General features: G+C 45.2%; 1 protein-coding gene across 1 annotated transcript in view; it reads right to left on the bottom strand.

The window, feature by feature from the left end:
• Positions 1–4,433: 4,433 nt before the first annotated feature.
• ntn4 (netrin 4) overlaps positions 4,434–12,400 on the bottom strand; it is a 19,200-nt gene continuing 11,233 nt past the window's right edge. Inside the window, exons 4-10 of the mRNA XM_031859059.1 lie at positions 11,759–11,885; positions 10,519–10,704; positions 6,791–7,004; positions 6,479–6,573; positions 6,033–6,101; positions 5,750–5,923; positions 4,434–5,559 (exon numbers count right to left, since the gene is read on the bottom strand). Of these exons, the coding sequence (XP_031714919.1) occupies positions 5,420–5,559; positions 5,750–5,923; positions 6,033–6,101; positions 6,479–6,573; positions 6,791–7,004; positions 10,519–10,704; positions 11,759–11,885 (1,005 nt within the window). The 3' untranslated portion in view covers positions 4,434–5,419. The remainder of the gene's footprint in view (positions 5,560–5,749; positions 5,924–6,032; positions 6,102–6,478; positions 6,574–6,790; positions 7,005–10,518; positions 10,705–11,758; positions 11,886–12,400) is intronic.

Raw genomic sequence — 12,400 nt, 5'->3', positions numbered from 1 at the left:
GAAAGAGGTATGTGATGATGTGCCATGCGATGCCTGTGAATAACCTCTAATGTTTTTCTCCCTCCATGTCCTCGGGCCTTCACCGTCGTCATGTCCACACACGCTAACTCTCCCTCTCTCCCTCCCTCCCTCTCCGTCCTCTTTTCATCTGCACTCTCTCATAAAAACACTTTTTTTCTTCTGTTACAATACTTCTGAGGACCTCGTGTTGCTTCAATAACTTCTCTTTAAAGCTGCCTTAAGCAATTTTTTGTTTGACATTGAATAAAACCAAAATACACATATTTATCACAGCTCAACCTTGCTTTGGTGCTTCTTTTAGCTCATTGTTTTGGTTTTACAGCACATTTCAATGTCACTTTTCTCATGACACCTTGTTTTCAGCAACAAGCTGATAAAACCCAGAGTACGCTACCCGCCCAGCCCCAAACAATAAACGCATAAAGTTGGCTGGAAGCAATCTTCTGCTTTTGCAAATGTTTTATTGGGAGGAAATGAACCACTTGAGTTTGTTAGACCTTTAATCCCGAACAAACATAATTTTTGTTTGTTTACCAGAAAACTTTTAACTATTTTACTGCTTTTTCTCTCTGACAAAACCTAAAGGGATTAATTATGGAAACTATGCTTGTTTTTTTCTGTATTCTTGACGTCGCTGTAAAGAAATAGTCCGGCTCATAAAATCCCAATTTCACTAATTTTTACACTTATTATTTAAAGGATTAAAACCAAATGAGATATATCAATTAGTGAGCTTTAGAGGTGCTGGCAGTTGTTGGACTTTGTTAGTCAGGCTAGCTGTTTCGCCCTGTTTCAAGTCGTCGTGCTAAGCTAAGCTAAGCGGCTGCTGGCAGTATTTACTGTGCAAAAGTGATCTTCTTTCATCTCTGCAAGAAAACGAATAAGCATATTCCCCAAAATACCAAACTGTTCCTTTAACATTTGTTGATGTCATGGGGCAGCAATAACATTTTATTATTAAATAAATTACGACGACCATAAAATCGAGGCATTTTGCAATAAAAGGGTTCGTCACCTGGACCCCACAAGAATAGAAATTCATGAACACAGGCATGCAGCTTTGCAACCTGTTTTCACTGCCGGCGGTTTGATGATGTCAGTGAAAGGAAGCCATTGCGGTGAAAACACCCACGCTTTGCCTGTAAACAAACGCGTCTCCTGCCTGCTCTGGTCGGCGAGGCCGCGTGTTAACGTCGCCTACTTGACAGCCTCTGATGTTTTAATCTGTTTCTGTTGTTTTGTGTCCTGACTTGTCACGAGGGCCTGTTGGTGCGTGGGTTCGTTCACAATAACGCGATGACATCAGGTTCCTTGTTTTCATGGCTGTATAATAATCAGCGGTATAGCGTCTCAATCACTCTGCTATGTCAACACCGCCCTCCCTGTTCTGGCTTGCTCCGGTGATCTGCAGGTATAGAGAAACATTCCTGATGTGTGTGTGTGTGTGTGTGTGTGTGTGTTTTGTGTGAAATTAAGAAAACGAACGTGCACGGTTTCTGAGGACAGGGCTGGATATTTTCAGCTGAAGGACGTCTGTTTCAGTCTGGTTTTATGCCATAATCTTCTCATTTCCTATGTAAGTGAATCACAGCTGATGGGATAATACTGACCACATGACTCACTTATCCAGCACACACTTCCTCTCCCTGAGAAGAAATCCCCTCTCTCCATATTTGTTTCCCTCCCTCCTCCGGCTTCCCTCGGGACCTCTGGGTGCTTGTAGCTGTGTGACACCCATAGCGGGCCAGTCTGTCTGTCTCAGGGTGATGGGGTGCTGCCGAAGAGGAGCATTGTGACTCCCAGGGAGAGGAGTGGAAGGTGTGTGGGTGTGTGTGTGTGTGTGTGTGGTGGGGTGGGGGGGTTATTGTCCCCGAGCCTGCGGGAGCTGCCATGCACTCCGCGGCCAATAGCAACACAAGAATGCTGACGGGACAAAGGCCATAACTCCATTCTATAGCAACACAAGCGGGGCATTGTGCTCACACAGGCGCACACACACACACACACACACACACATGCATGTATTTGTCATTACTACAATAACACACACACACACACACATATATACGCTATATGGAGCAAACTATGCATCTGTGCAAGCGTGCCAAATGCCAAACACTCATTCATCAACTAGTTTCCCACACCATGGAACACCCCCCCCCAGGACATCTCCATCACGGGCTGAGAATGGCCAGTCAATCTGGGGACAATGAGTGGGGGGGGCAAGCAAGAGAGACAGTGAGAGAGAGAGGGGAGATCCGTGGTTCATGTGTTTGTGGCTCCCTGTTGAGTCTACGCTTCAAGGCCAGTTCCCACATAAACCACCTCCTTCCTCCGACCGACCTGAAGGTCTGCATGTTCGTTGAAGAAGTACTCGAGTACTTCACTTCAGTAAAAGTACCCGAAGAAGAAAAATGAACGAAAGTCCCACAGTCAACCTCCTGCATGAGGTGCAGAAGTATTAGCAGGAAAAAATGTGTGCTTAATATGTTGTCAGCATTTTTTAATAGCAGATTTTCGCACAAGAAAACCATCTATTTCCACAGTTTGAGCTGGTCCAGGCCGGTGGTTCCCAACCTACGGGTCGGGCCCCCTCTGAAGGGTCACCAGAGAGATATGAGAAGGAAGAAGAAGAAGGAAAAACAAAGGTCTGTGACACAAGTATGTTTTCAAATATTTCGGTAATCTTTGCGGTGAATAATTTCACCTATTTGGGCCTCAAACAGTGTTGAAATGTCTCTTTGGAGACAACTCAGATCTCATTTTATGCACATTTCCAATTTGAAACACCCGGAATTTGAAGCATGTAACTTAAAAATCCACTGAAGAGATGAAAACATCAGCTCTGTGTGGACTCAAATGAACACATAAATGCCAGATTCCCATCTTGTTTTCTACATTGACATCCATCGTTGACTGACTCTCCTCGTTGCACCTTCTTTGCTTACGTTGGTTTGATGGCACTGGTGGATTACTGTTTATCTTGATGCTCCAACTCCTAATAAGTGGATGGAAACACACAAAGATTGGGAACCACTGGATAGATTTGAACAATTCATTGTACTTTATACGCTTATACTATGCTTTTTAAAATATGAAATGCACCTGTGAGATACATGTCGTAAAAAGTAAAGTTTTCCCTCTGAAAACGTAGTTTAAAGTGGCATAAAATGGAAGCACAAGTACGTAAAGTACAGTACTTGATTAATATGTACTTAGCTACTTCCCACCTCTGACACGGAGGCATTCCTTCCAGTCACATTCCTCTTCCCGTATGCACTCGCTCACCCCTTCCCCTGCTGTCTGGAAGCAGGCTGGCGGGAACGAGGGGGAGCCGTGACCCCTCTGCCACTAATCTGTGAATGAGGAAACACGGGTACAAGAGGCTATCCGGGAAAAAACAAAACCATCCACTCCAGCTCACCTCTGGTTGAGGAGGCTAGGCCGGCAGACAGGTGAGTGACCTCTGACCCGGCCTGCCGCGGAGCGCTGCTCGACGCGCCAGGAATGTGTCCACACCTCTCAGCCAACCGCGTCACGGTGAGTGGGCGAGGAGGCGGTGGAAAACACGCAGGCCGCCTAAACCCAAACAGAGAGAGTGTGTGTGTGTGTGTGTGTGTGTGTGTGTGCGAGTGCGAGCGTGCACGCCCCGGCCTCTCTGTTATGGTCTACATTCTGTGGCACTGTGTGAATGTAGGGGAGAGTGTTTTGGGAGCGAGATTGATGGATGACTTAATCTGAAGGGGCACGGGGGGAGAGTGTGTGTGTGTGTGTGTGTGTGTGTGTGAGTGTGAGTGAGAAAGAGAGCCGGGTGATAAGGATATTTTTATCCATTTCAAGGCCTGGGCAGTTATATCAACTGTTGCTGAGAGTTCATCTGGGAAGAGAGTGTTTCTGGGAACATAGTTTCAAAGACAGAGCTGCAAAAATATTTAAGTCCTGGTGAAATGAAAAATAAATGTTCCCGGTTTTAATTTATTTCTTGTTATATGCCAAATTTATGAAAAAAAGGAGCCTTTGGGCGACTACAGCGAGCCACGCCGGTCTTATAACATCGCACTTCAACGTTTGTGGTACTTGGTAGCTAAAAGCAAAATATGGAGAGAGACAGGAAGTGATTGCGTTTGGATATCCGGAGACTAAAACTTGTTTTCATTTCAAAAACAATTTGTCTAAAGTTGAATTCATTCAAGGGAACTTTAATTTAGTTTTCCTTTGACTATTCTGTCACAGTACAGAAGCTGAGACTTTAAAGGAAAAGTTATTACGTGGGTCTAATTTCAGTAGTTTTGTCCATCGTTTGTTTCAGGTTTTTAATTGCTTATTATGGAAAACTGTTGGATAGTTTACAACCTGTCTGATCGTCTTAACATTATAACAGCTGATGGAAATGACGGCCAAAACTGTCAAAATGAGAACAGAGTTGTAATCATCCTTTAATATTACCATGTACAAAAACAATTAAACAAAAGGGGCGAAAGATGAACATAATATTTATATAGATATATACAAATAATACTGTACAAGAGCACAAAGGTAGGAATAACAAGGATTTTCTGAATTTAGTGTAATACGAGATGAATCAACGCTGTATCATGAACATTGGAACGGCAGTTTTTGAAAGTGTACACAAACCTACAGAAAAGAGCTGGACTGAATCTGGACTGTGCTCGTAAATATACCTCTGCATTCAAACTCCGTCTCTGTCTCACACACACACACACACATTTTCAAAACGGGCAAATACATTCACGTTAGGGGTCAAATCCATTCACTCCGATTTCAACACAGGCACACCTGGACTGGCTAAAAGTGAACCACCTGTAGTGGCTTGTATGGCTTGTTCAGCGTCACTCTGGGTGCTTTGCACATTATGTCAGCAGCACACACACACACACATGTGTGTCCACTGTGATATGGAATGGACGTGCTGCATCCACAGTCCATGTCAGGGGAGTCATTTAGTGTGCGTGTGTTGAATCTTCCTCTCCTTGTGTGTCTGTATTTTCTCAGTCCGTCTTAGGGTAAAGTGCTGCAGAGAGGAAGAGATTCAGTTTTATGTCAATGTGTCCAGAGGGAATAGAAAGCACTCTTGACCAAAGCGCTGAATTCCTCAATTTCTTGAGCCGCAGCAGCAGAAGAAGAAATCCTACTGTGCGAGACATGAAACGTCTTAATAAAATTATGTCCCAGGTGCTTTTAGCTGGTGCAGTCCGCCACCAGCTCCCACCGGACGACAGCAGAGGAATAAAGAGGGCGTTTCGATCATCTCAGTTCAGCCTTCAAAAAACCTGCTCCCAGACCTGTGCGATTCAATACTCCACATCTGGAGGACAAGAAAATCCAAAGCATTACTGTCCCATGTGTCCGTCCGTCCTCCATTGTTTTGACCATCCGCCTACCAGTTGCAGTCTTTCTTGAGAAGCGTGAGGACTTTGCGCCCCAAGCTGGCCTTCCACGGCTTGACGAAGCTCTTCATGTTGACCAGGAGGCGGCCCTGCTTACGGTCCGAGTGGCCCGCCACAAGGTACTCCAGCCCTGAGAAACGACGTTAAAGGTCAGGGACACTTAATCCACCTCAATCAACTTTAAAGCGGCTAAACAGCTTAGGTGTATTGCGACGTTACAAAAGCTTCAGAAAGTACTTTCTCTGATTGGCTGGGATGTGTTTGTTAAAATAGTACTGAAGCAGACAATCGCAGTGTGAGACACGGAGTGTTAGTCTGACCTGGGTTGAGGATCGGGCAGGTGCAGCCCCGTGCGGTCCAGGACTCAGGGTAAAGAGTGACCCGACCTCGCTGTATCTTCACCTTACTGTTGTGACTGAGCACCTTCTGAACTTTGACTTCCACCTCGGCGTGGGAGCCCTTATCGTGGGCCGACAGCACTTTCACCTTCAGGACTGAGAGTCAAGTGGAGAAGACAAGTATTAATTAGAGTAGAGTATTAATACTCTGAATGCTGCGGTATTAAAATCCTTTACGAGTGAAAGACCCGTGAGAAATTCTTACCATATGCATAATTCATGGTGCAGAACAGTTTGCTGTTGGTCAGGGCTTGCTCCTTGCACTCACACTTCTCTGCAGGAGACGGATACACAGGTACAGATTAATATCTGTCACATAACTGGTGTGTATGTGTGTGTGTGTGTGTGTGTGTGTGTGTGTGTGTGTGTGGTCTCAGATACTGTGCATGGCGTCCTAAGAATGCAAGCACAGTGTGTGTCCAGTGAGGAATGTGCCTATGAAAGCTGCAGTTACAGGCCGATGGTGGGAGGTCTAAGAGAAGGGACACATGGAAACTGTCCATGCATGCATGCGCACACACACATCCGTCTTTGTTCCATCGCCTTCTAAGGCCCTATGATGACTTTCATTACTTAACCATTAATGCTTGGTCACTGAGCTGTGGAAGAGGATGCATAACACACACACACACACACACAGTCTCAACTCACCTGAGTAGTGTAGGGCAGAGAAGAGTTCGTCTACTCTGAAGATCCTCACCGGCTCGCTGGAGTTTCCCTCCAAGTTGTACAGGTCCAGGTCAGAGCTGCACAAACACATTACAACATCGGCACACACGCACACACATGGGCATGTAAATGTGTTTGCAAATAAATACACAGACCTCTGTTTGCTGTGGATAATCATGTTACCTTACATAAAAATGAAAAGTTCTTTGCTATGAGGTACAAAGATTTGGGAAAAGGAAAATCACTGGTATCAAAAAGGCACTTGCTGTCTACATATCGTTTTTTATTACTCACCCAAACATGCAGTCTCCAGTAAACGGATCACAGTCTCCTGCACAGTCACACGGACGGCAGCCATACTCGTGGAAGCCCCAGTATCCCACCATGCACCTGTCGCAGTGGTTTCCACCTACTCCAGGTTTGCAGATGCAATTTCCGTTGGAGGGGTCGCAGAGTGAGCCGTCAGCCAGGTGGAAGGGCATGGAGCCCAAGGGGTGACAGCTGCATGCTGGGAAGAGAAAAAAGTAGTTTAAGATGTGAAGGTGTTGCATGTTGCATTTTGACATCGACAAATCGTTAACATAGCCTAACGTGAATTAAGTAATCAAAAAGGGTTAGTTCAAAAAGCTGTGTGGGTCCTGTGTGGGCCGTTCAGAAGCTGAGGGTCGGACTGACGACCGGTGTGCGTTCTGACGAAGGTTTCACATCCGCTGCTTTCTGGACTTCCTGTTTCTTCAGGACTGACCCGGAGCTGTGAGTTTGACTTTCACTGTTTTTGTTCTGCTGAGGATAAGGACTCTGTCCGCGGGCCTAATAGGCATAATTTATGTTCTTTTTTTGGCAAATGAAAGGGTAAATATAGTATTTCTACATTTGAAAAAAGCAGTCTGTAAACTGTTACTTCCCATCACTCCAAATATTTGTCTGGGGTCAGTTATTTAAAATAGAGCATGGCCAACTTGAAGAGATCTACTGCTAAGAACAAAAAAAAGTCATGTTTGGGAACATTGAGTCTAAAGGTCTTTTAAGATGACAGTTTACTAACCTATAAATTACAAATTTATTACCAGGACTAAAGTATTTCATCATTCATCAGTTGTTCTATTTGTCTGTGTGGTGTTGTTGCAGGAGCTTGTAATACAAAGGCCTCTCTCTTTTTCTTATCTCACACACACACAAACCTCTCCAGCTTTCTCCCCCCCGCTAATTGTGTGCTGATAGGGTGTTCTTTAAACAACCTCCAAAAACAATATACTTGCACACACACCCATGTTTCCACTGGCAGTCTGAGAAAACTACTGTCTGCCGTCTTTCTACTGTTATCAACACTGAGACCCGGAGCCTTTGCAGGGGGAGGTGTCGGGCCTCCCCCATAAATCTGTCCCCGTCCCGGGGGAGGACGAGGGAGGGAGACATGGTTAAGGAGAGAGGCAGAAGACGAGGAGGGAGAGACAAAGAGGGGGTGTTGTTAGGAGCATTTCTCTCCTGTTTAATGATGCTTGAAGCTCAACTGGCAGTAAATGACTCCAACTACTTACTGTACACCCAGAGGCATGACTCCCTGCACTCTCACCTCTTCTTTTTTTAAATCATCAATGTTTGACTATAGTAATAGAACAAACGGTCATAGTTCTGGTTATCATTACATCTATCTGCAACTGCAAAAAAATATCATGGCTGATTTTTTAATATTATCTTATAGACAAAAGAATAATAAACAGATTAATTCATGACGCAAATACTTGTTAGTTTTATGTTATATTTCCTGAATTCCTCATTAAAAGGGAGCAGGAATGACACGTCTAAGTTAGGGATGAAGCACACTGCTGTCTTCAGCCTGTCGGAACGATGTCCCATAAACCTTCTTGAGCTCCAAACCAGCTGGTTAATCAGACAAATGGTCCGGGACAACAAAGATAACATAAACCTTATCATAAGAACGAACTGTGTAATATCAATAAAATCATAAAGACATCGCATTTGTAGACTTCATAGACGCGCACAGAAGATACACAAATACTAGACATGTCCTAGACAAGATCTTTGCGTGTGTGTGTGTGTGTGTATCAGGACCTTATCTACACTATTGTTTGGTGAACAGCCTCCACACGTTAATAATCAACCGAGCACCATCTGAGGTCCATGTAAAGCTGATAAACACGTGTTACGATGTGTTCGGTACGCGCGTGTGTTTACATATCTGCGTGAGAATTTATGAGCATTTGAAGAGGGTCACTACACAAGGACTGCTTTGTGTAAATATGTATGTGTAAGAGAGCCGCAGGAGCTCTGACTATGAAAACTTCATGAGACATGACAAGACACCTGCCTGAGCAGCCAGTGTAGACAACAAACCCCCCACACACACACATATATATATATACACACACTGTAACTTTCCCCTCTGCTAAAGAGTTTTGGTGTGTACAAGCTTGACAGGGGTGTTTTCTTTCCAGGGCCCCTCGGAGCCTGGTATGAAAAAAATGTTCCTCACGACGGAGGGAAATTCCTCCATTGTCAGTGGGATTTCACAACCTGTACCTTCGTCTCAGGGGTTCTCCAAAGCATGCCGTCGCTCCTTTTTTGTCCATCAATCAGCCGTCAGGGTGAGGATCATTACCCCTCTACAGTTACAACCACAGGCGAGTTTTCATGCACGACACCCAATCCCTGAAATCTAAACCCTAGTACATGTCTGTTCTGTATGACTATCAGAGGCACATCTAAACTTGATGGTCTTAAATTGGCATGGGGAAAAGATATAATAGATAATAAACTGAAGAACAACAATGGAATAAGGCTGTATCATGTTGGTAAACATGGCTCCAGTGGAAGATTTTGAATCTATGCTAATAGAGACGCCACAATATGCAACCAAGGGCTGAAACGCTGTAGCAGTCGGTGGGTAAAAGGGTTTAAAACGTTTAAAGGTTTTTGAGAAATATTTGTATTTCTGTTGTGTGGATTTCTTGATGTAAAGAAATTAAATAAAATGTGCACGACACCCAAACTGTGATTGATATAATTGGGCTGATAGCCAACATATTGTCCCTCCTCTATGTTTTTGAATGCTTTGGTGCAATTTGTCACTTATTCGACACGTTTTAAATTCAATGTCTATGCCTACGTGAACACACACGTGTACATAATGCATTCGGTAGCTCCTTACACCAACCTTAACCATCACAACTAAATGCCTGACCCAACCCTTACCCCAAACCTAATTCTAAATAATGCAATTCTAAATAAGGTCAGTGTGATATGCACTAGAAATGATGTGTGAGTCCAGCATACCTGCAGGACTGAGCTGACTGGGTCAAATCTGACTCATAATCAGACGGGGAATGTAGCCGCTGCTGCGTGTTTGTGGATGACTATCGCGTGTTTACTTAAGACTCGTCTCATCACCGGAGGGCAGCACGCCGCTCAGACACACACGTACACACAGAGGACCCTCACGCCCTACTACCAATAATTACCCCGAAGCTACTCCAGCTCTGAGTCACGCATGAAAAATGGCAAAACAAGCCCGAGATGGACGCGCAGGGGTTTGTGTGTCGAGCTTTGAGTCAGAAGAAGGAATGCCACCATCTGATGATTAACTCCGGTGTAAACTGCGCTGGAGCGTGGGCCGTCTGCTGTCACACACACACACACACACACACGGCCAGGTGCCCATGAGGTATCAGCGCTATCCAGCACGTCTCGGCTTGCGATCTCAGTTCTCCGCATTCCTTGTGAGAATGAGATCGCCGTGCCAGCGTGGTGTGCGTATGAGGTTGATGTTATGATTCACACTAGCAACATTTTGTCAACACCGGTATGATTAATTATGCGATATGACATTTTACAGTGTGTTCTACACGTTACGGTTTGCAAAAAAATGTTGGGCATGGCAACATCCCCGCGTCTAGTATTTACTAGTGACATTCCTGAACTCATCTCATGCACAGAGACTGAAATCTGAAAAGCCACAATGTTCACTGTGATGAGCAACTGTTTGTATGTGTTGTGTGTCTTACGTTTGCATGCGTCGGGGGCTGTCTGTGGTCTCTGGGGGTCTCTGTAGAAGCCGGCTTTGCATTTCTGACACTGACGTCCCTCAGTGTTGTGCAGACAGTCACAAAGGCCTCCGCTGCGCTGGCCGGACTCACGCCACGCCGTCCAGTCAAAGCGGCAGCTATGAGCGTGTCCGTTACACTTGCACTCTGGTGTGAGAGGGAGGAAATCAACACCACCTTTGAGTCGCCGTCGCTTTTGACCAAAATATAGAGCTTTTAGAGTATCAAACAGTAATTGTCTGTATCAGAGAAGTAGATTATGCTGCTGGTTTGAGAAGTTGTTATGGACATTTTGAGGCTTTACTGTGTCTGTGGGTCTCCAGTGGAATCCACTGGTAACTGTTGAGTATCCAAGCTAACTGTAGCTGCTGCCCTCCATGAAGGAGCCAGGTTTTTTTAAGGTGGAGTATTCCTTTACTAGAAAAACAGCTGACATTGCAGCTCTGACTTACTTAGAAAATACGTTGATAACCCATGACTCTCTAGAAGTTTAACTTCCAAGAAGACAGTGAACAGGAAGTGACCATATTTGGACTGAGGAGGAGTGACGTGGGGATGCCGTATACCTGTCAATCACCGTGTAGCCCCGCCCTAAAGCATCCCCTGCTTTATGGTCTGTGTGACTCTAAATGGACCATAATGTACTAAATGAACATCATGCTGTATTGAAGAAGACTTGAAACTAGAGATTGAGACCATAAACTCATGTTTACAATGTTTACTGAGGTAATAAATCAAGAGACAAGTAGAGTCATTTTCTCATAGACTTCTATACAACCAGAGGAGTCGCCCCCTGGTGGTCACTATAGAGAATGCAGGTTTAAGGCACTTCTGCACTGGCTTCACAAAAGGAGGATGCCGTCTGGTTGATGGTCCAACATGGCAAGTTGTTTTGCTCAATTTGTACTCTTTACTTTATCTTTCCCCTGCACTGGTTTGCCATTTTGGTGCACCCTAACTCTCCCGTATGCTGCTTGTTTTTTACAGCTAATTCCAGTGTCCTCTTCCCCTAAATCCTCATCAGGGCTTTGTATATCATGCTTTGTTAAACATGCCCGTTCTACAGGCTGTTGCTGTCTATGCAGATGCACCGATAAATGGTGGTTACTCTTCAGTTGTTTATTCTAGGTCTTGTGGCGATGCAGTGAGGATTTAAAGTTTCCTCGGTGGGGAAAGGTGGGTCAGTGTTTGTTCGACTCACTCCGACATTCGTGTGGAGCGCCCGTCAGTCCGTCAGCGGGCTGCCAGGGTCGGTCGTTGTAGAGCGGAGTGCAGCGCTCGCAGTGATCACCTGCAGTGTTGTGTCTGCACACACACTTCCCATGGACCTGAGAGAGAAAGAGAGCGAGAGCTCATTAGCAACAAGCGAGATGATAGACAGAGGTAGAGATGGAAGGATGGGAGGAACAAAGAGGTCAGTGTGATGGAGAGGAAGGTTTCCCACGTGAGGACAAGCATGCTGGGGGTTCCTCTCAGATTTTACACTCTCCATTTCTTCTTCTCTCTTTCCTTTCCTGCGTCTCTGCTTTTCTCTTCCTCTTCTCCGCTTCCTCTCACTCCATCTCTCTCAGTCTCAGTCTTACTCCCTTGCCTGAAAATTAGTGAATGGACATTGATTGTTTGGCTTCATCACTGGAAACCAGAACGGGCCTCTGGTCTGAAAAGCTTGTGTGTGTGTGTGTGTGTGTCTGTTTACGAGTATGTGTGTGTGTGTGAGAAGAGTGCAAGTATGCAGCGAGAGAGCGCACAATAACAATCTCCTTGTCATTCCTGTGAGCTGGAATGCCATGCATGCTGGATAATGATTGAAGGAGAGGGGGGGGGGGGGGGGGGGGGGGGGGGG

This window comes from Anarrhichthys ocellatus, unplaced genomic scaffold (genome assembly GCF_004355925.1).
Source record: "Anarrhichthys ocellatus isolate YVR2014 unplaced genomic scaffold, GSC_Weel_1.0 scaffold21, whole genome shotgun sequence".
In the NCBI taxonomy this organism is placed as follows: domain Eukaryota; kingdom Metazoa; phylum Chordata; class Actinopteri; order Perciformes; family Anarhichadidae; genus Anarrhichthys; species Anarrhichthys ocellatus.
Note: the sequence above shows the minus strand (reverse complement) of the source record. Positions and strands in the feature narration are given on the sequence as shown.